At 39.7% G+C, this 22,354-nt stretch overlaps 2 protein-coding genes across 4 annotated transcripts in view; both read left to right on the top strand.

The window, feature by feature from the left end:
• LOC137285154 (zinc finger ZZ-type and EF-hand domain-containing protein 1-like) overlaps positions 1-12,415 on the top strand; it is a 93,325-nt gene extending 80,910 nt beyond the window's left edge. For 2 of the 3 annotated variants that reach the window (XM_067817377.1, XM_067817376.1), the window contains exons 69-76: positions 235-583; positions 1,532-1,725; positions 1,876-1,994; positions 3,111-3,261; positions 3,726-3,842; positions 6,269-6,437; positions 6,604-6,675; positions 8,085-12,415. In XM_067817377.1, the coding sequence (XP_067673478.1) occupies positions 235-583; positions 1,532-1,725; positions 1,876-1,994; positions 3,111-3,261; positions 3,726-3,842; positions 6,269-6,437; positions 6,604-6,675; positions 8,085-8,201 (1,288 nt within the window). In that variant the 3' untranslated portion in view covers positions 8,202-12,415. The remainder of the gene's footprint in view (positions 1-234; positions 584-1,531; positions 1,726-1,875; positions 1,995-3,110; positions 3,262-3,725; positions 3,843-6,268; positions 6,438-6,603; positions 6,676-8,084) is intronic. The other variant, XM_067817378.1, reaches the window with a different exon arrangement.
• A 4,436-nt stretch (positions 12,416-16,851) lies between these two features.
• LOC137284010 (uncharacterized) lies at positions 16,852-21,570 on the top strand. The gene is made up of 3 exons (XM_067815672.1): positions 16,852-16,861; positions 17,235-17,486; positions 21,389-21,570. Exons 1-3 carry the CDS (start codon positions 16,852-16,854, stop codon positions 21,568-21,570), a joined length of 444 nt encoding a protein of 147 aa, XP_067671773.1.
• Positions 21,571-22,354: the final 784 nt, after the last annotated feature.

The following is a 22,354-nucleotide window of genomic DNA, read 5'->3' as shown; positions in this document are numbered from 1 at the left end:
ATCACAATTTGTGTTCTAAAAGATCCATGTGATCTTATTTGTAAAGTGATTCATCGATTTTTGTGAGTGTACAAGCATATGGGTAACACTTGAGTCACGTTCTATCTGCCATGTCACTGTGGCATATGAAGAGCACTTCCTGAAACACAGGATTACAACTATGGTGTGGAGAATATAGAGTCATGCTGTACCTGTTATGAGTTTAAACACCCTGTGTTTGTGTATTTCCACCAGGACTATAGACAAGGCAGTGGAAGAGTCAGGCCAGAGCAGCGAGAACTTGATACAACAGTCCGAGTCTCTGCAGGGGGACATCAGTGAAAAACGGCGAAGTAAAAGTGCAGAACTGCTGAAGAAAGAACTTGAAAAACATGGTCGTGTGGGATCAAGGGAATACCTGGCTAAAGTGAACATGGCGATGGGTATTTTGTATGCTCGGCACTTGCTGACTGGACTGCTTGCCTATTGGCCAGAGTATGGTCATGTGATCAATGCTTCTCTTTTGGGGTGTAAGGAGGTGCAACAGATACCCTGTGTGCTGGATCTCTTGTATAAGACAGACAATCACAACTGTTTTAAGAAAGTGAGTTGTATTACTAGTCAGCCATTGATTCCTACCTGAATGAGCCCACAGTGTTCATATAGAAGTATGCTCTTGCAGTTCCCAGCTGGTTGGTTTGTTTTGGGTATATGTTCAACAGTTTGTGGGTGGACCATGAAAATGTGACACCACAAAAAATGGGGTTTTGCCAAGAAATCAGCAATTATATGGGAGAGAAACTTGAAAATATTACACATTTCATGTGCGTGGGGTCTTGTTAGTGTGTTATCTGCCAGGTGTATCACTTCATCATATCTGACAGGGGTATACATTGTGTGATACCTTCTTGGTGTACTGTTAGTGTGATACCTACCAGGTGTACTCCTAGTGTGATACCTACCAGGTGTACTAGTAGTGTGATACCTACCAGATGTACTTCAAGTGTAATATCAACCACGTGTGCTGTTAGTGTGATACCTATCAGATGTACTGCTTGTGTGATACCTACCAGGTGTACTCCTAGTGTGATACCTACCAGATGTACTGCTTGTGAGATACCTACCAGGTGTACTGTTAGTGTGATACCTACCAGGTGTACTGCTTGTGTGATACCTACCAGGTGTACTGCTTGTGTGATACCTACCAGGTGTACTGCTTGTGTGATACCTACCAGGTGTACTGCTTGTGTGATACCTTCTTGGTGTACTGCTTGTGTGATACCTACCAGGTGTACTCCTAGTGTGATACCTACCAGGTGTACTCTTAGTGTGATACCTACCAGATGTACTGCTTGTGTGATACCTACCAGGTGTACTGTTAGTGTGATACTTACCAGGTGTACTCCTCGTGTGATACTTACCAGGTGTACTGCTAGAATGATACTTTCAAGGTTTACTGCTTGTGTTATACCTATCAGATGTACTGCCTGCCATATGCAAACAACCTGATATGCATGATGTACAGGTAGTGTTACAGCATCCTGTGTTGCAGGTGGTATGGAAGGTGATACAACACTGTGATAAATCCAGCTTGGTGCCAATTGCATACACAGCGTGTCAGTTCATGGAAGAAGTGACATTGTCAGCAGTGTCACGAGAGTCAGACCACAACTACAAGCTGGAAAATAAAGAGGAGATGATCTCCCTTCCTGGAGCCTCCTTCCTCACCATTACCTTTGATAGCAAGTGAGTAAGACGACACCAGATGGCTTTGTATTTACAATGATTCACTTTTATAAAACTTGAATCAAGGGGGCCTTGAAGAGTGACTTGTGAGTTCAGGGCGGTAGAGGTGTGTATATGCCAATGCTACATTCATCCCTCTTATATCTACAGATGTGCAACCAAAGAAGACTACAGTGCGCTGACGTTCAGCACCAATGAGTCATTGACCAAAGATGTTCATTCTTTCTCCGGGACCACCAAATCCAATTGGAGCAGCTTCCAAGTCCCGGGTTGGTTTTATCTTGGCTTCTAATTCCACAGACTAATACAATAGAGCATCAACAGCTGGAATTACATTTTTGCCTCCTCAGAGATTAACAACTAAAGAAGAAGACCTCTCAGTAAATTACCTTCAGTTAGAGCTTTCATTTGGAGGATGCAAATTGTTCTTGTACTGGTCTTATACTGGTCTTATATTGTTCTTATTGTGGTCATATGCTGATCTTATACGGATTTTCTGCTAGTCTTATTTTGGTCTTATTCTGATCTTATGCTGGTCTTATACATGTCACATGTTGCGTTATATTGTTCTTGTACTGGTGGGCAGTGGGGCAGCCAAGTGGTTAGAGTGTTTGCTTGTCACACCGAAGACCCGTGTTCGATTCCCCACATGGGTACAATGTGTGAAGCCCATTTTCTGGTGTCCCCCGCCGTTATATTGCTGGAATATTGCTAAAAGCGATGTAAAATTAAACTCACTCATTCCTGTACTGGTCTTAAATGGGTCTTATACTGGTCTTATGCAGGTGTTATGTTGGTCTTTTATTGTTTTTATACTGCTCTTTCACTAATCTTATACTGAATGCTGGTCTTATATTGTTCCTGTACTGGTCTTAAACGGACATCCTGCTGGACTTTACTTGTCTTATGCTGGTCTTGAGCTGGTCTTAATCTGATCTTATGCTGGTCTTATACTGGTCTTATTCTGATCTTATGCTGGTCTTATACTGCCCTTATTCTGATCTTATGCTGGTCTTATACTGCTCTTATTCTGATCTTATGCTGGTCTTATACTGATCTTATTCTGATCTTATGCTGGATGGTCACGATATGGCTGAAATATTGCCGATGTGATGTTAAATATTAACTCACTCACTCTTATGTTGGTCTTGTATTGGTCTTATACTGGTTTTATATTGGTCTTCTGCTGGTATCATACTGGTAGTATGATGTAGTCTTGTCCCATCTTGTAACATATTACGCCAAAGACCTGGGTTCAATTCCCCACATGGGTACTATATGTGAAGCCCATTTCTGGTGTCCCCTGCCTTGATATTGCTGGAATATTGCTAAAAAGGTCGAAAAAGCAAAACTCACTCACTCACTCAAGTGTATGTATGTTACAGGAGACACTGTGTACTACAAGTTCACCTGCAGTAGTGAAGATGGGCCACCGGAACTATGGGGATACAAGTTTACAGTAACTGCAGGGACCAGGGACAGCTTCGAAACGGGACACACCATCCTAGAATCTGTCCTCTCTTCAGATGTTGCCTTGTGAGTTGTCTGCTCATGTTTCCAAAAACATGCTCATAGTTTGTTTGTGGATGACAATAATATTCCATTTAGGTGGTGGTGGTTCAGTCAAATCTGGACCAGTGATCAACAGCATGAGCATGAATGTACACAATTTGGGTACAATTACAAATTGCAGAAATCAATGTTCATGCTTTTGATCCTTGGATTGTCTGTAGAACAGGTACAAAACATGACAATACATTATAGATTTCACCTTTTTTCTAGTTTCTAGTGTGTATAGAAGTATTCTGGTCTCTTGAAGTTGCCAGTTCTTTCACATTTCTATGTTAGTCTTTCATGGCAGGACATCAGCTATGGTGATATACAGAATGGGAAGTTCTTTAGCTTCTTTTTAAAGGGAAGTTGTGCTAAACTACTAAACTAAACAAGGCATATTAACATGGTTCAGTGCTTAAATGTTGTGCCCTTGTGTCCATATCAAGGTGTCTGCCACTGTGTGACCTTTGGTCAAGTCTGGTGTACGTGGCCTGCAAACAGACAGCCATCCAGAGGCTGAAAGCTATACAGCTCTTGTTGAAGATCACACAGACACAGTTCAAGTAAGTAGAGAAGGCTAGGTTATGAGTCAAGTAAGTAGAGAAGGCTAGGTTATGAGTCAAGTAAGTAGAGAAGGCTAGGTTATGAGTCAAGTAAGTAGAGAAGGCTAGGTTATGAGTCAAGTAAGTAGAGAAGGCTAGGTTATGAGTCAAGTAAGTAGAGAAGGCTAGGTTATGAGTCAAGTAAGTAGAGAAGGGTAGATGATGAGTCAAGTAAGTAGAGAAGGCTAGGTTATGAGTCAAGTAAGTAGAGAAGGCTAGGTTATGAGTCAAGTAAGTAGAGAAGGGTAGATGATGAGTCAAGTAAGTAGAGAAGGCTAGGTTATGAGTCAAGTAAGTAGAGAAGGCTAGGTTATGAGTCAAGTAAGTAGAGAAGGCTAGGTTATGAGTCAAGTAAGTAGAGAAGGCTAGGTTATGAGTCAAGTAAGTAGAGAAGGCTAGGTTATGAGTCAAGTAAGTAGAGAAGGCTAGGTTATGAGTCAAGTAAGTAGAGAAGGGTAGATGATGAGTCAAGTAAGTAGAGAAGGCTAGGTTATGAGTCAAGTAAGTAGAGAAGGCTAGGTTATGAGTCAAGTAAGTAGAGAAGGGTAGATGATGAGTCAAGTAAGTAGAGAAGGCTAGGTTATGAGTCAAGTAAGTAGAGAAGGCTAGGTTATGAGTCAAGTAAGTAGAGAAGGCTAGGTTATGAGTCAAGTAAGTAGAGAAGGCTAGGTTATGAGTCAAGTAAGTAGAGAAGGCTAGGTTATGAGTCAAGTAAGTAGAGAAGGCTAGGTTATGAGTCAAGTAAGTAGAGAAGGCTAGGTTATGAGTCAAGTAAGTAGAGAAGGGTAGATGATGAGTCAAGTAAGTAGAGAAGGCTAGGTTATGAGTCAAGTAAGTAGAGAAGGCTAGGTTATGAGTCAAGTAAGTAGAGAAGGCTAGGTTATGAGTCAAGTAAGTAGAGAAGGCTAGGTTATGAGTCAAGTAAGTAGAGAAGGCTAGGTTATGAGTCAAGTAAGTAGAGAAGGCTAGGTTATGAGTCAAGTAAGTAGAGAAGGCTAGGTTATGAGTCAAGTAAGTAGAGAAGGCTAGGTTATGAGTCAAGTAAGTAGAGAAGGCTAGGTTATGAGTCAAGTAAGTAGAGAAGGGTAGATGATGAGTCAAGTAAGTAGAGAAGGCTAGGTTATGAGTCAAGTAAGTAGAGAAGGCTAGGTTATGAGTCAAGTAAGTAGAGAAGGCTAGGTTATGAGTCAAGTAAGTAGAGAAGGCTAGGTTATGAGTCAAGTAAGTAGAGAAGGCTAGGTTATGAGTCAAGTAAGTAGAGAAGGGTAGATGATGAGTCAAGTAAGTAGAGAAGGCTAGGTTATGAGTCAAGTAAGTAGAGAAGGCTAGGTTATGAGTCAAGTAAGTAGAGAAGGCTAGGTTATGAGTCAAGTAAGTAGAGAAGGCTAGGTTATGAGTCAAGTAAGTAGAGAAGGCTAGGTTATGAGTCAAGTAAGTAGAGAAGGCTAGGTTATGAGTCAAGTAAGTAGAGAAGGGTAGGTTATGAGTCAGGTAAGTAGAGAAGGCTAGGTTATGAGTCAAGTAAGTAGAGAAGGCTAGGTTATGAGTCAAGTAAGTAGAGAAGGCTAGGTTATGAGTCAGGTAAGTAGAGAAGGGTAGATGATGAGTCAAGTAAGTAGAGAAGGGTAGATGATGAGTCAAGTAAGTAGAGAAGGGTAGATGATGAGTCAAGTAAGTAGAGAAGGCTAGGTTATGAGTCAAGTAAGTAGAGAAGGCTAGGTTATGAGTCAGGTAAGTAGAGAAGGGTAGATGATGAGTCAAGTAAGTAGAGAAGGGTAGATGATGAGTCAAGTAAGTAGAGAAGGCTAGGTTATGAGTCAAGTAAGTAGAGAAGGCTAGGTTATGAGTCAAGTAAGTAGAGAAGGCTAGGTTATGAGTCAAGTAAGTAGAGAAGGCTAGGTTATGAGTCAAGTAAGTAGAGAAGGGTAGATGATGAGTCAAGTAAGTAGAGAAGGCTAGGTTATGAGTCAAGTAAGTAGAGAAGGCTAGGTTATGAGTCAAGTAAGTAGAGAAGGGTAGATGATGAGTCAAGTAAGTAGAGAAGGCTAGGTTATGAGTCAAGTAAGTAGAGAAGGCTAGGTTATGAGTCAAGTAAGTAGATAAGGGTAGATGATGAGTCAAGTAAGTAGAGAAGGTGATGAGTCAACTGGATGATCTGTAAGATGATGTACTGTTAGAAATTTGCACTGTCATCAACAATAAATTCATGCACAGAATATTTAAATATTTTTAATATTTAAGATATTGTCAACAGAGATTCAGTAAGATGGCTGTTTTTTAAAAATGATGTTTTAATTACATGAGAATTGCTAAATTCCCAGTATGAAAGTTGTTACACTCAATTCAACCATTATGGATAATATTGCGGTTTGTGTGTCTTTGTTCAGATGTAGACTTGGGATGGAGCAGAAGCCGTCTGTTGATCCCGGTCTTCTGAAGCCGCTATGGTTATTGTACACCAGTCTCACCAAAGACGATGCAGACCCTGGGAATGTCCTGCCACCGGTTGTCCGTGCTCTCTCAGAGCTGTTCCTGCAAGTAGAAAACCTTGTCATGGTATGTACATAGGCCATTACTGAAATGGGAAACTTATATTATCATGTTGATTACCATCTTATCACTCTGTGCATAATCTGATTGAGACGTTGGTTTTTTTGTATTTTGAATTTCTACATCAAAAGCTGTTCCCTGTAGTGGATTCATGGGTAATCCTTGTGTTTAGGAGTGGGACATGCATGTGGAGTACTTGGTTGCAGTGCAGGACATAGAAGAGATCCGCAAGGTAGTTGGACTGGTGAGTCACAGCATCCATGTTGTATCTTACATTATCTTACCTCACATGAAAATTGTCTTTTCTGATTGACTGAGCCAAACAGTGTATTCCACACAAGCAATTAACATTTTCTATGTTACCCGTTGGAAATGCTGAGCTGTGGGAAATTCATTTGGTGCTCCAGTTTAGTAGTTTTTGGGGATGTTGCCTCACTGTGGCACTCCTTATTTTGATCCAATACCCATGCTTCAAACAGCCCTAAATTAAGATTGAGGTGTTTGGTAAGAGAAACATGTTGTACACTGGTCCCTTGGTTCCCATTGGTTCCCTGCACTTGAATTTGGAGAGGAACGTAAGCAAACATAGAGGGTACATCAACCCATGACCCCTTGACCAGTGAACAACTTCTACTGTACGCTGATGTTGTGCGGTGTGAAATAATGGCAGCAGTTGTAATCCTCAATACAGTCAGTGCAAGCACTGAGATATCGGAGCAGCAGTTGTAACCCTCAGTGCAGTCATTGCAAGCACTGAGATATAGAAGCAACAGTTGTAACCCTCAGTGCAGTCATTGCAAGCACTGAGATATAGGAGCAACAGTTGTAACCCTCAGTGCAGTCATTGCAAGCACTGAGATATAGGAGCAACAGTTGTAACACTTTATGCAGTCATTGTGAGCACTGAGATATAGGAGCAGCAGTTGTAACCCTCAATGCAGTCATTGTGAGCACTGAGATATAGAAGCAATAGTTGTAACCCTCAGTGCAGTCATTGCAAGCACTGAGATATAGCACCAACACTTATAACCCTCACTGCAGTCATTGTAAGCACTGAGATATAGCACCAACACTTATAACCCTTTATGCAGTTAGTGCAAGCCCTGAGATATAGCACCAACAGTTGTAAACCTCAATGCAGTCTTTCCAACCACTGAGATATTGCAGCAACAGTTGAAACCCTCAATGCAGTCATTGCAAATAATGAGATTTGAAACATTAGTGGGTACAATAAGGACTGGCCAGGTCAGAGTCAGAATAATGTATCTGAGTGTGATATTCTAGCTAAGCTATGGCATGGTATCTCAGTGAGCTAGCACTGTAAAACAGCTTAATTCTGGGCTAGTACAAGCAGCTACTCATACACATATGCATGCACCTTGTAATATAAGCGAAATGTTCTCAAGTATGATGATAAACCCTGTTTCACCTCACCTGAGATAAACATTTTTCTTCTGATATTGCTTAAACTGCTAAGGTAATTTTGCTACATTCATGTAACAGCAATCTGGCAGAAGTCCACTTGAGTTATAAAGCTGTTACTCTGTTAATCAGCTGCACTGAAGTGATGTATGACGTGTAGTATGGAAGCATGGTCTTCTCTTACTGTGAATAGTAAATGCCTGAATTCTGTTTTTCTCTTTCCCCCTCCAGGGCCTCATCAACATTGCAGCTATCGGCCATATGATCGCATACAAGAACTCCGCTACAGAGCTGGCACTGGCCGTTAAGAAGAGAAGCACAACAACTCAAGGTTCTCAAGAAAAGTAGCGCTGTCAGCTTTTAGGATGTGTACAGTAATGTCAAACATCGGCCATATGATCACGTACAAGAACTCCGCTACAGAGCTGGCACTGGCTGTTAAGAAGAGCAGCACAACAACTCAAGGTTCTCAAGAAAAGTAGCTTTTAGGATGTGTACAGTAATTTCAAATTTCATGTACAAATACGTAAATTATGTACAATATGTATTTTAATTTGTAATATAATTTGTACATTTTTAACAGCTGTTTTATGTTTTCAGCTTTGCACCAACATTGCGTCTACAGTCTGCACTTTTGTGATTATGTAGATTGTCTGTGATTCTTGCCATAATTACATCCTGACTGACTAATAGCTGGAACCAATGAAAGAGAATATTTGTTTTGAAGAGAAGGGTCTTTTGTGCTGCAGGTTGACATGTTCGGGTTGTCTATTTTGTAACTAAACCAGTTGTCTACCTGCTTGTGTCAGCCCATAACCTGTCTGCTTTGCCCATACCAGTAGAAACTGACTTGTTACCGCACACGGTTCTAGACAGCACATTACGGATATAGCAGGTACTCCCATTTTAACTGATATAACAGACACTGATCACAAAATGTCTGTGTGTCTCTGGTTATCTGTTGGCTGTACTTGGAATATTCAATATGTTTAGGATCAAATGTGTTGAAATCTTTTTGATCTAATCTTAATTTAAAAAGAAACAAATATGCCATGTTCACATGCTGTGACATAGAGACCTACTGGGTAATAAATTAAGATACATGTATCTCATAAAGTATTTTGTAAAGTACCTAGAAAAAAGTTGTATTTATTCAGGATTTGAGACGGCCAACAAAGTGAATTTAAAAAAAAGCAGATATGAGCATGTTATACGATATTATTACCAGACACAAGGCTACATATCTCATCTACATAAATATCTATATTAGTGTGCAGATACCTTGTGTCATCAATAACACTTTGTATTCAGGCATTTCACAGGTCATATTTCATAGATCTGGCGGCATGGTTAGCAGAACATTGTGTCACTCATGTAGACAGTCCAAAATGTTTGTTCATTTCAATACTTATCCCATTGTCGATGATTATCTGACTTATATTAAGTCACTGTGCATACTGGTGATAAGCTGACCTACAGTATATTGTGTGAAAACCCCTGTAATTGCAGTAAAGGTTTTGCAATGTTTAGAAAATCCACCCACATGACACCCCGATATTGTTGTGCATGTTATCACGTCCAGTGTCTGCAGTTGTAAGTATATTGTATATATCTGGATGTATATTTGTCATGGTTTCACAGGATCTCAGAATGGACTTGATGCGGCACCTGTTTTTACCCATGATATTGTTTGACAAGTTAGGATAAAGAAAACCTTGGTTATGTGAGTTGTTGGTTGTATTGTCTGAAGTACATACCCTCGTCAAGAAGGGATAGAGAGGCTCTAGTTGCTGTCGGTCACTGTGTGTACAATTCTGTTTCAGAAGGAGGAGAATTGTCTTAGTATAGAGGTAGCGTATCAAAATTCCTCAGATTTGTCCATGCACTCTGTTCTTCATTTATTTTAAGCATCTCAACAGTTGCGAATGTATTACTGCTTTGAAGCCAAATTGTTGATTATACCAAATTACTGTTTGTGCTTTTAAGTAGAATTCATCTTAATTGTCAGAAAGCTATCAAGACAGAATATATTGATTCTACAACAGCCAGGGACTGTATAATGTTTGTCAGTGTCAATGGTAGCTTGCATGTTTATGGGAGATGCTGAGTATTTCATCAGTTAGTACAGAACATTTACATATCAGACTGAGTTATAAGTTATATAACAGATGTTTTCTGGTTTCAACATGTTTTTTCTATGAATGTTTTTCTTTAGAATTTAAGCCTATAATTATAATATCGGAAATGCTTTGTAATTTCCCCTGTAAATTTCGTGGTGAGTCCGTTAATGTGTGACTTGTAAAATCATCAGTGTTTACTTAAGCAGACTGATTTCTTTACAAAATTCATAATTTCCATTTGATGTTTCATTATTTGCAGTTTCATGCAGTTTGTTTAATCATACATTTTTTTTCATATATTTTTGCTTTACATTATAAATAAACATAGTTCTTTTAATGAAAATATGTTAGTAAAGTCCAGTGTGTGCTAACATGAAAGGAGAAATTTGATTTCATTTTCATGTATTGTGTTTTATTAAGTATCAAAATATATGATGACCACAACAAAAGACATGAATGACTTATGAACGTTCGCAAAAAGACTTCAAATATTTGATGCATTTGAAAAAACAGTTTCAAACAGATAGTAAAGAATGTTATCACATTCTCTTGCTATTACACCATGGAACATTACTACTCAAAAACAGTGATAAGACTAGTCGTTTGTTTCATATTACTATACTAAATCTTTCTGGGAATAACTGATAAGCTATGGTCACATGAAATCTGATGAACCCTAACTTCCTTTGAGTAGTACACCTTACTCAGGTTGTTGAAACATGAATGTGATTGATATTTATTTTATACCTTTTGTTAGGTAAATATGATAAATATGTTTGTGTTTAAATGTTCAGACTGTATGTACATGGGGCATTTAAAAAATAAATATTGTTTGTTGCATCAAAAACCATAAAATGTTTTATATCACTTCTTAGTTGTAGATATCACCAGTATTTACAATGCTCTCCAATTTTGTTAAAGCTTTCTCTGTGGATTTTTGTGAAGTGAAATAATGGCTGCAGTTAACCAAGTGTTGGTAACACTTGTGCCCTGTGATACTCTCTAGGTGTACATTATGTACATAGACAAGGAATTTAGCCGTGTATGTATCTGTGTGTATATAAGTCCAGGCCGATGTACATTCTGTGCATATCTGTTCACACAGATTTTTTCAAGTGCTATTGAATATAGTGGAAAATAGTAATATAATTTGAGTTGATTTTGTGAGTATTTATTGCTTCCAGCATATTCCTGTTTGTTAAAGTTTTGATGTTTCTTACATGTTTTCATGACTTTTATTTTGTCAGTATAAATGTGTATTAATCATGGAAAACTGTTGATCAAGATCTGTATGTTTTAGTCAGTTACTAGACAGCATGTCTGTTTCTTGGCATGGTGTGGTTTATCACTGTGTGAGAACTGGAAATGTCAGCTCGAGAACTGTCAGAGGTTATGAACTGTTCAACATTACCAGATGAAATATCAGTAAAGTAAATATCTGTCCATGCATGGTTGTTGATTGTTTCTGTGACTGAACAGTGATGACTAAGTAACGGCTACATATGGTTGAATCACATTTCACTTTATTGTTATATGTTGCTGGCCTTTATTGCATATCAGTCAACTTCATGAACACATCGTAGGAAAATAATTCCAATTCAGTGAATTGCAGGGTATGATGCTCCTGCAGATTTCAGCCTGACCACTGGGCTGGTTAGATTTAAAACTTGCAAGCCCTGACCAAAACTTACCTGGCTACAAGTAATTTAGGTTTGCCAAGCTACACAAGCAGGTACACATATAGGCATGTACACACACATGACCACTCATGCACATACTCAGACAGAAACATACCTTAATACAAAATGCTCAGAAGACGTTTCCACAAAGAAATGAGCACACACAGATGAAGGCTGCTACCCAAACCAACAAACACTCGCACACACACGGAGAGAGAGACTCGTAGATAAATGGAGATAAACACGAAGGCATACACAGACAAAATTGCACACAGACAGATGAAGGTACACTCATACACAGATGAATGAGGTACAGACACCAGTCCAGCAACTATTTAGTCACCGACATACCATTTAATACAGTTTCAAGTTTCATTGTGTTGTTCATTATGTTCGATTTCTTGGTCACTGAAAGACAGCTTGTACAGTATGAGCTATGTCAATTCTACTAATCAAAACATGAATACTAAATACTTAGAACCAGTGTCAGTTTTTCATGATATTCAGCTGTCATCAATCAAGTAATGCATGATATACAAAGTCTTGTTTTTTTCCAGCAACTTGGTGTTCATCAAGTATGTCATGTTCTCTTATTGGATGCGCTCAGACTCATTTGAAAAGATATTATGTCCATGCAGAGTTTTTCTGTGCCTTCTGTTTGAATCGTGTATTAACAGACTTGAGTCTAGTTGCCCTGTACTCTGTGTTCTGTGTACTGTACATACTGCTCAACTATGTCTTTTGTAAAAGATTATCACATCCACCCATTGTCCATGTTTTTCTTTACAACTAGAGGTTCTAACATCAGCTGCAGCCATGGGAAACTCGTGTGTCTTGATAGAGCAATGTTGACACCACTGACCTACTGTAACCCTTTAGAGATGTCAAGGAATTATATGCTGCTTGGAAAGGAGACTTGATCTTTGAAAGGACGACTTGACTTTGAAACCAGAGAGACTATGGGTTGGCACGTTTATAATATATAAATAAACTTAGCAAGCAGAAACGTGGAGAGGTGAATGCAGGATGTGCATGGATGGATCGTCATTTCTGCTGTGCCTGTAAGGTTCTTTCTGCCTGCCATTAGATTGTCCGTCTGTCATCAAGGCACCAGTACTTCCTTCTCTTGGGTTGCAATCTTCTTTCTGAACTGACCTGTAGTACAACGATTTCTGTGTATTCCTTAAACATGTGGAGCACCTTTAGAATTCAGCGCCACAATTTCACGTGAGGACGTTCTCAGCCGTAGGTCACGTGTCAGTGAGACAGGCAACCAGTTTGTGAGAACCCGTCGGACGCGAACCCACGACCTTCGGATTGTTAGCCCAACAGCCTGACGGTTGAAGCTTAACTTGTTGAGTAAAAATTATGTGTTCTAAAAAGTGAAACCTTGAAAATTCGACAGGCTATATCTGAATATTACCCTTGTTAGATCCTTAAGACAGCAAATAGGGAGCGGGCATAGTGAAGTTATCCTCTGAAACAAGCCTGAGCGTCTTGCCTCTAGTTCACCATGATGTCAGCACTACAGCAGTAGTTTGCATTCACAGACCTGTCAGCAGTCACGTGTAGTATATTTTCTTGTATTATGCCACAGGTCGGAGAGCGTCAGTCTGAACAGCAGAAGGTTCACGTTTTTTTTTACCTTAACCTCCCCCTATGTATCTGGCCATGGGTGTGGTCGTCTCGAGTTGAAGTTCAGAACTGACACTTGACAAAAAGTACATCAAAACTACTACTGCCAGTCATTATTCTCCTCAATCTCCAATTTGTTTCTTTGATTTGTTAGTACAGTATCCACGCTTGTAGGTTTCATCACGTCAGTTTCCCTACCACATTTAAGTTGATATTTAATTATGTAACTGAAGTACTCTTCAAAGCCATGTTAAAGCAAACTTGATCACTCGTCCCGTGGATCTGGATGATCTTCAGTTTCAGGCACGATGTCACGTAAATAGTGCTGACTCGAGAAAAGAAGTATATCTACACCATTCATAACCAACATTCACTTTTTTAGTTAACATATGGCCTAAAAAATACTTACGCAGATTTATTGACTCAAAGTGTCTCTGCGACTATTGACTAAACAAAATGGTTTACCCAAACCTAGCCTCAAATGGCCGAAGAAAAACATAATATGGTTTAACTCTTTTAAACACGGGAATCAAGGTTACAGCAGACTGCCAACATATGGGCTATTGCTGTTTTGATGCATGTCTCATGAACTCTGGGTTGAGGACAGCAGATGTGTCTGTGAAAGCAGGAATGACTGAGTGTTAAAAGGGGTACATGGAATATAAATACTGTTGTTAAATTATTATGATATACCTAAAACTATGTATATTGTACCATTATTTACGTATACGTATTCTCCGCCTCAAAGGAAACCTGAAGTAGTTATCATTCATGTATATCAAGCATTGTTGTTAAGGCAATCTCCATAATGTCATATTTCCTAACTTGACACACATTCCCATCAGTCTTAAACCCCATTGTATACACTGCAGGCCTCACGTATTAACATATCTATCGATCTTAAGCAGCGTGTTAAGTGGTGTCCCAGTGCTATTGCAGACCTGATTCCCACTTGGAAGTCGCAAGGTGCCGGACTCTGAAGGTGTGGGTTCGAATCCCGGATGGGACTGAGCCCAACGAAAGTACTATGATATATACTTAACGAAGAAGGTGAAATCGCAAATTTAACATATGTTACATTTGACCACCATCTGAATGGCGTTGTTCAATCATGCCTTAGTTTTTACTCTGTTCATCACTTAGAGGCAACACCGAAAACGTTGCTTTCACTGTAACAAAGAGGCTGTTCATCCATTATGGATATATACCTTGATTAATTAACACATTTGCGTCTCCAACCTTTGGTGTCAACATTTCAAACTAATCATATCCTATCATCGAAGACCTCACAGACCGCCATATGAGTCTTGCTTAGACGTTCCTCCAGGAACATCATACGACTCACAAAAGGCTACTAACGGGATAGGATGGTCAGGCTCACTGACTTGGTTCACACGTCATCGGTTCCCATTTGCTTTGATCGATGCTCATGCTGTTGATCACTGGATTGTCTGATCCAGACTCGATTATTTACAGACCGCCGCCATACAGCTGGAATATTGCTGAGTGTGGCATAAAACTAAACTCACTCACTCACTTATATTCTGTTTCCTCGAACACTTCAAAGACCGTCATATGACTCTTGCTAAAATTGTTTTAAAAGGACGTCACATGAATCTTGTCAAGAAGGTGTTAGATCCTGATTACAACCCTCAAAGCACACATTTCAAAGGGTTTAATTGTGGACTATATAGATGGGTTTTTTAAAGGCTGACCTATCAGTGATTAACAAGTTGCCCACCGTAATTCCCCATTTTGACCTGTGCAATAATTTCTCGCGGTGCCTCAAGCGAACAAATGACATTTTAGTTAATTAGGCAAGAGCCGAACTGGAATAATATCGGGTGGTCAGGCTTGCTGAGTTGGTTGACAAATGTCATCGGTTCCAAATTGTATAGATCAATGCTCATGATGTTGATTGCCTGGTCTAGAGACTCGATTATTTACACACAGCCGCCACATTGCTGAGTGCGGCGTAAAATGAAACTCACTCACTCCTACCCCCCACCCGCACCCCCACCCTCTACACGCGCACACACACATACGCATGCACGCAACGTCCACTTGCATCTGTCGCCACTTCTTACAATGAGAAATAGTAATTGATTGCACTGCTAAGGGATTCATTCAAAGCGAGTTTTAATGTCACGCAGCGCGAAAGGTCAGATTGTATAAGAATTGAATTGGTTACTAACAGAATCAATGTAAATAATTTCCCTATTCTGTAAAGTCCCAGTTAGCTGTCACGTCATCAATACCAAATCAATGATACAATTTCACTGAAAACACTTAAGTTAATATTATTTAGTTGTATGTTGTATTCCAGACTCACAACCCACAATATGCAGGCATACAGGCATTTTACAGCTTAAACAGTAGGAGTTGTAAGTTTACCATAAGCTTACAGAGTCGTGAATCGACGGAGTAGCGTACATGTGACTATCGACAAGCGTGATTTATAGCGACATAAAATCGAACACGTCAATAGGTACGAATTCCCTTCATTGACTAACGTTTGGCGTGTCAGTTCGTTACACCATTGCTGCGTTGGCAGGTCGCTAGGACCGCCAGTCTGTGAATGCATTCCTACAAGCTGCTACGGGCAGGTGCACACACGAACTAGCTACCTTCACTTTTCAATGCGTCTCTACAATATGTGACCGAGGAAAGAGCTTAGAAGTGTTCGCCTACTTGTGATAGTCCTGGCTTACATAGGCGCTTGAGTGCGAGTCTAACACTTCAGATTAAAACACGGTACGAGAACAACACTTCTGAGCATAGTGCTATAGAGAGTAACACAGTTGTGTAGGGCTGTGATAAAACTGAATATCAGCTGAATGTGGTTGGAAAGTGAAACAAAGTCGAATGTGGACCTCAAACTCTCCGTGATATAACACACAGGTAGGTGTCGTTTCTGTGTTTTATTACAATTTTATTAACCACAATATTACGTCATTAACCACTAAATTGAGTCATTAACCACGAAACTGGGTCATGTACCACTAAACTGAGTCATTAACCATGAAACTGGGTCATGTACCACTAAATTGAGTCATTAACCACGAAACTGGGTCATGTACCACTAAACTGAGTCATTAACCATGAAACTGGGTCATGTACCACTAAACTGTGTCATTAACCACGAAACTGGGTCATATACCACTAAACCGGTTCATTAACCTCTAAACTGGGTCATATACCACTAAACCGGTTCATTAACCTCTAAACTGGGTCATTAACGACTAGACTGTGTCATTAACCACTAAACTGGGTCATTAACTAATAAACTGGGCCATTAACCTCTAAATTGTGTCATTAACCACTAAACTGTGCCATTAACGACTAGACTGGGTCATTAACCACTAAATTGGGTCATTAACCACTGAACTGGGCCATTAACCTCTAAACTGGGTCATTTACGACTAAACTGGGTCATTATCCACTAGACTGTGTCATTAACCATTAGAACCGTTTTGAGAAAACGATTCAAATCATTACTCCATGACCGCGGATTGAACTCATCTAAAATGATGTTTATTATTTCAGAGTAGCTGATGCCACGCCATGGACAGAGGTAAGTCACTGTGGAAAACGTCATTAGCTGAAACATGTGAGATATGTCAAGATGTCAATGATAATGTCAGGATAAGCAGTGGACATTTTTTGATATGTCACCTACACGAGATGTCGTCTTACTTCTATATTGATACTAAACACCAAAGTTAACTGAAGGTTAAATGGCTAACATTGGAAGTCAGATATGATGTGAACAGTCTGAATTATTAATCTCTGAATTACATTTGATATCTGCGTCCTCATTTATTAAACCTTATCAGTGAAGACATTCTATGATCCGTGATAAAATCGACACTCGGTATTCATTAACACTAGTAAATATTTAACTCATATAGGCTATATCATAAATGAAAAAGAACGTTTTCTTTTAGTTTTTTTCCTCGTTTCAGAAAGAATGGAAAATGTCGAGGTCACGATCGAGTTCATAGACATGCAGGAAATAGTCCAGCAGTTGGAGGTTGACTATATCGCTGCTAAGAGTGCATTTTCTCTGCGTAAATATGGCCTGCTGAAAACTATGTTGAAGAAAGCAATAACTTCCATCAACCAGCGCTACTATTCCAAGGACAGGCCACGGGGCTATTTCGCCAGAGCGTTAGCCAATCGACGCCAGCGAAAGAAAGGTAAGTAGGTATTGATTGGATTGGTTTAAAGTCGGCACAAGCATTACACCCTATAGATTAGTCGTCTCAGCTCAGTTATAGAGGAAATCTATTCCACTAAACCCCACGAACATGAGCAATTTGATTTGTCATTCTTCACCGATAACTGTCTTACCATAATAGCATTCAAAACATCACGAAACCAATATATGATTACTCATCACGCATGAATACTATTCGAATAATATATATATATATATATATATATATATATATATATATATATATATATATATATATATATATATATATATATATACTGACCCTCAAAAGAAAGTATACGCTGTTTTCATGAGGTCACTATTATTGACCCTTGGCTTGTGCTTTGGTTCACTCAACCCTGTTTGTGCTGGTCGTATATGGAACAATGTCATTTTACCATGTACTTTATACGGCTGCACTGTCTGGAGCAGCTTAACATCAAAAGAATTGGACATGCTGGAGTCAACGCAAAGATATTTCTGTAGAAAGGTACAAGGCCTTCCCAAACGCACTGCTTCTCCTGTGGTTATAGATACCCTGGGTCAATAACAAATTCAAGGGTGTATAGAAAACTCTTGTTTGCTTATGTTTGGTAGAATCTGCCGCCTAAACAATGCCTGTGTTGTTAAGCAATTATTTCTACATCGTCTATTTGAATCCAGATGTATGACAATCATTGGTAAATCCCCGGCACCTATGGTTAATCTCGTGAACAAGGATGGTTTGTCTGACGTAATTAATACGTACATCACAACTGGCGTTATATGCTCCAAAGCAAAATGGAATGATATTGTTAAATCCAGAATCTGTGACGCTTATGAGAGTTTGTTGTGTCAGCAGACAGCAGTGAGAGAGGATCTCTCCAGATATTTCCTTATCCGAGAACCTTTTAATCCAAGTAGACTATGGGAACTAGCCCTGGTTAATAAGCCCAATTTTTACAAAATATCTCATATTATTCACATTGGCTGTAAAAAAATGAATCCAGAGAGTGTATATGCGGAATAGTAGCTTCTGATATTGTTAAACATGTTATTATGTCCTGTACACATCTTAATGATTTGAGAAAGGAAATGTTTGAAAGGATATGTGATATTATACCAATATCTGATTTTGTTGATTTCTGGGAAAGTGATGATGATGTAATTATTGCTGACTTGCTCGGTGGATCTTGTACAACACTTGGCAAGTTAAACGTGACCGAGTGGGAAAGTATTATGTTATTAGTGGCTGATTTTATGTCTATCTGCCACTCTAAAATATCTGCACAATTAACTGTTTATTGATTCATTGTATATTTAACTTGGCAAAATCTTGTAATATGTAATAATCTTCATACACTTGGAGGAAATAAAGATAATCTATCTATACTGACCCTCAAAAGAAAGTATACGCTGTTTTCATGAGGTCACTATTATTGACCCAGAGTGCCTAGACTCACAAACATCACACAGTGAAGTTAGCAACATCCTCACTCAATCTGAGCTAAACATCACACTCATACTACAGAAACAAGTGGTCTGTGATACGGGCTATGCCCAACTTCAATGGCAGTTCTGAAACACATAGAGGATAAGTTTTCAGTTTTCCAACACAGATATAAGCAGGTACCGGGTTACACATAATACAATGTTCAATACCATTGTATCTTGTATGTCCACCCCTTGAAATAAAACGGCAAGCAGCCTCCTTCTGACATTGAACAAAGTCACGTGGCATGCGAGGCCATTCGTCCTGGAGGGCTTGTGCAAGTTGCTGTCTATTCTGGTGTGGGTTAGGGCGTTTCCGCACCAGTCTGTGTAGTGCATCTCACATGTGCTCGAGCCGGGACGTCTGGAGAACGTGCTGGAAACTGTAGAACGTCCACGTTGTGCCTCTCGTCGCTGCCAACGACGAACAGCTTAGGCCCAACGCAGTGTGTGACGTCTGTGTTCAGGGGTCAACACCTGTCCTTTGAAGGCTCTATAGGTTCTGATACCTGCTACTCAAGGCATTCAAGGGAATTTGCCGCTGATGGCGTTACCGTCAGGAAACAGTTTCTTAGATGTAATGTCCTCAAAGTCCGGGCTTTCACCTTGTATGTTGTTACTAGCGGTCTCCCACGTCATTTGTCTGTCCTGTGTCTGACCTGTCAGCCTGTAACGTTGCAGCAGGTTAGAAACGGCTACACAGGTGCGCGCCAAGGTTCTTGTAACGCTGGCCTGTGTCGAAACCATCAGGAGCATACCCACACTCTCACTTTCAACTGCTGATAGTTGGGGCATATTTGTGGTGATCTTGTTAACACTGCATGTGTAGCCTGTCCGCACATTAACTTTTATAACCTTAGTGCATACGTGAGGCCCCAGATCATGGTTTATACAACTGACCACTTCGACCATACATTCACGACGTGCACGTGAAATTCACTGCAGGTGTCGCATTGCTACGTGGGGGAGGCATGTGTCACTGTACAATTTAACTACAAAAATATTTCTTTAATATTAACTTTTGGTATACTTTCTTTTGTCGATCAGTTTAGTATCGTAAAATCGCGCATAATCTCGACAGGCACGCTCAATCACGACACAGTCACGTAAAATCTCTTCAGTCGTGCACGTAAAATGACATATAAATCTTAAGTGAAACGTTAACGGGGCGAATGATTATCACCCAAAAAGGTCCCCATATTATACGGTCGTGCATACAACGTTTCGTGTTAGTGAAAACAATAATCTCAGCAGACTGATATGAAAGAAGTTGCTTGTTAACTGTCACACTCAGCAATGGAGCAGTCTCCTGGACCTTATGATGAGAGAAACAGAATAGGTGTATATGTCAGGGTAGAGACTGCGGAAATGTCAAGATGGGGAATTGTCAGTACACCATTTAGTTTTGGCTGGGGGTGTTATGTCCTTGTGGGCCTATCATCCTACCACCAAAATTGAATCAGTTTAGTCATTAAATAATTAACATTTCTTCACGTTGGCTTGTTTAATCAATCTCGTCAAATAAATATAACTAAATCAGTTTTTACTGCAACAGGACTTTTTTTTACCGAGGGCCTTTTCATTGATTTTCCTACAAACAACAGCAGCATGTGTCATATTGCTTTATGTTTACATTCTACGCTATCTAAAAGCTCTTCTTCTTTTTTTTCTAAATATTCACTTGCTTGCAACAATGTAGAATTGAAATCTCTACCCTGACATATTTGAACTTTTACTGGCTGAAATTGCGATTGCTTGGGTCACTGGTAGATTCTACTACATCGCAGATGATTGTGTATGCATTCCGCGTTTTATTGATAAGAACTCCTTATCCTCTGGTTAATTAGTCGGTACAGACGTTAATGAGTCGGTATAGTCGTTAATGACACTGTGTAGTGGTTAATGACACATTTTGGTGTTAACATAACACAGTTTAGTGGTTAATGACACCGTTTAGTGGTTAATGACAGTTAGGGTTAATGACACAGTTTAGTGGTTAATGACACAATTTAGTGGTTAATGACTCAGTTTAGTGGTTAATGACACAGTTTAGTGGTTAATGACAGTTTAGGGTTAATGACACGGTTTAGTGGTTAATGACACAGTTTAGTGGTTAATGACACAGTTTAGTGGTTAATGACACAGTGTAGTTGGCTGCTTCTGTCCTCTAACTAGGCGTAGGTTGATTGGAGAATGAGGACAATGTTTATGGATATACAGCTTAGATTCTCATGTCGTTGACAAGCAATAGTCATATATAAATAATCGCCAAACAACTGTCCTCATTCTTCATCTCCTCAACCTCAGAGTGTCAGTCAAAGAAGTCGTAGGTTGATAGGGTCGATTCTAATTCCCGGAAATTCCATGATGTGTGCATAAAGTCTATATGTGTATGTTTATGCTGATTTCCAGAGGTGCTGGCGATATCTGTAGACGACATCGAGGCCGACAGCTGCTTGAAGCGAGAGAGGATCAGCGCAATCCGGAATCTGGACGTGGAATATGAAAGTTCCAAACGGTCCTTACCTCCATGGAGATACAGGAAATTGAAAACAATAGCGAAAAATATGATTGCATTGAAGGACTTGAAATGAAAGACAAAATATGTAGATCGTGTTTCCGGAAGGGAAGTATTGTCGAATGTCTACAGCTGTTGAACTACTGTTGAACTACATACGTGTGTGAAAACGCTTCCAAAATTCATGAATGGTAAGCCAGTTGCACGACAGAAGTATGACCATACGTGACAAGCGGAACTGTGATCACTCTTTTCGTTGTGCTCTTCACCAGGAAGACATCTAGGCATCATAATAGCATCGTAAAACCGACGACCACGACATGGTTCTGACAAACCTAGAAACATAGCGGGTTCCCTGATACGAATGCTCTCACTGTTTGCATACGGTTGTATTTGACGAGAGGTACTAATGTATCTTGATCTCGAGCTGTACAAACACAACGCAAAAATACACCTTGCATATCTATAAATATACCCACTGAATCGAATAAAATACATCGAAGTAAACAGATTCCACTTATCGTCAAAATGCTCTGTGAATATAAAATCACCTCTTTGATTTGAGGGTAATTATGGCCGACCTTTCGACTGAGGATTAGGTGTAAAATGTGATGGACGAAGTCACATATGTCTTTGTTACGGGTTTTCCCGGTCTTCAGGGATCCAGTACATAAACGAAAGGATCATCTTCAGGTTTGGAAGTAGCCTAAAGTTGATGGTACTGGGTCCCGATCCACAAAGCATTGTAGCGCTACGCCAATCGTAAGTCTGTGATGCACTAGAGCTACGACAGGTTGTGACGCTACGAACACTGTGGATCATAACCCTGGTGCATATTTTGTGCAGATTTACTTCCTCAT

This window comes from Haliotis asinina, chromosome 5 (assembly GCF_037392515.1).
Source record: "Haliotis asinina isolate JCU_RB_2024 chromosome 5, JCU_Hal_asi_v2, whole genome shotgun sequence".
NCBI lineage: Eukaryota > Metazoa > Mollusca > Gastropoda > Lepetellida > Haliotidae > Haliotis > Haliotis asinina.
The sequence above is the reverse complement of the archived record's forward strand: the minus strand, read 5'-3'. Positions and strand labels throughout refer to the sequence as shown.

Coding starts and splice junctions, on each gene's coding strand:
- LOC137284010 (XM_067815672.1), top strand. Junction 17,487..21,388: donor TCGACGCCAGCGAAAGAAAG/GTAAGTAGGTAT, acceptor GCTGATTTCCAG/AGGTGCTGGCGATATCTGTA.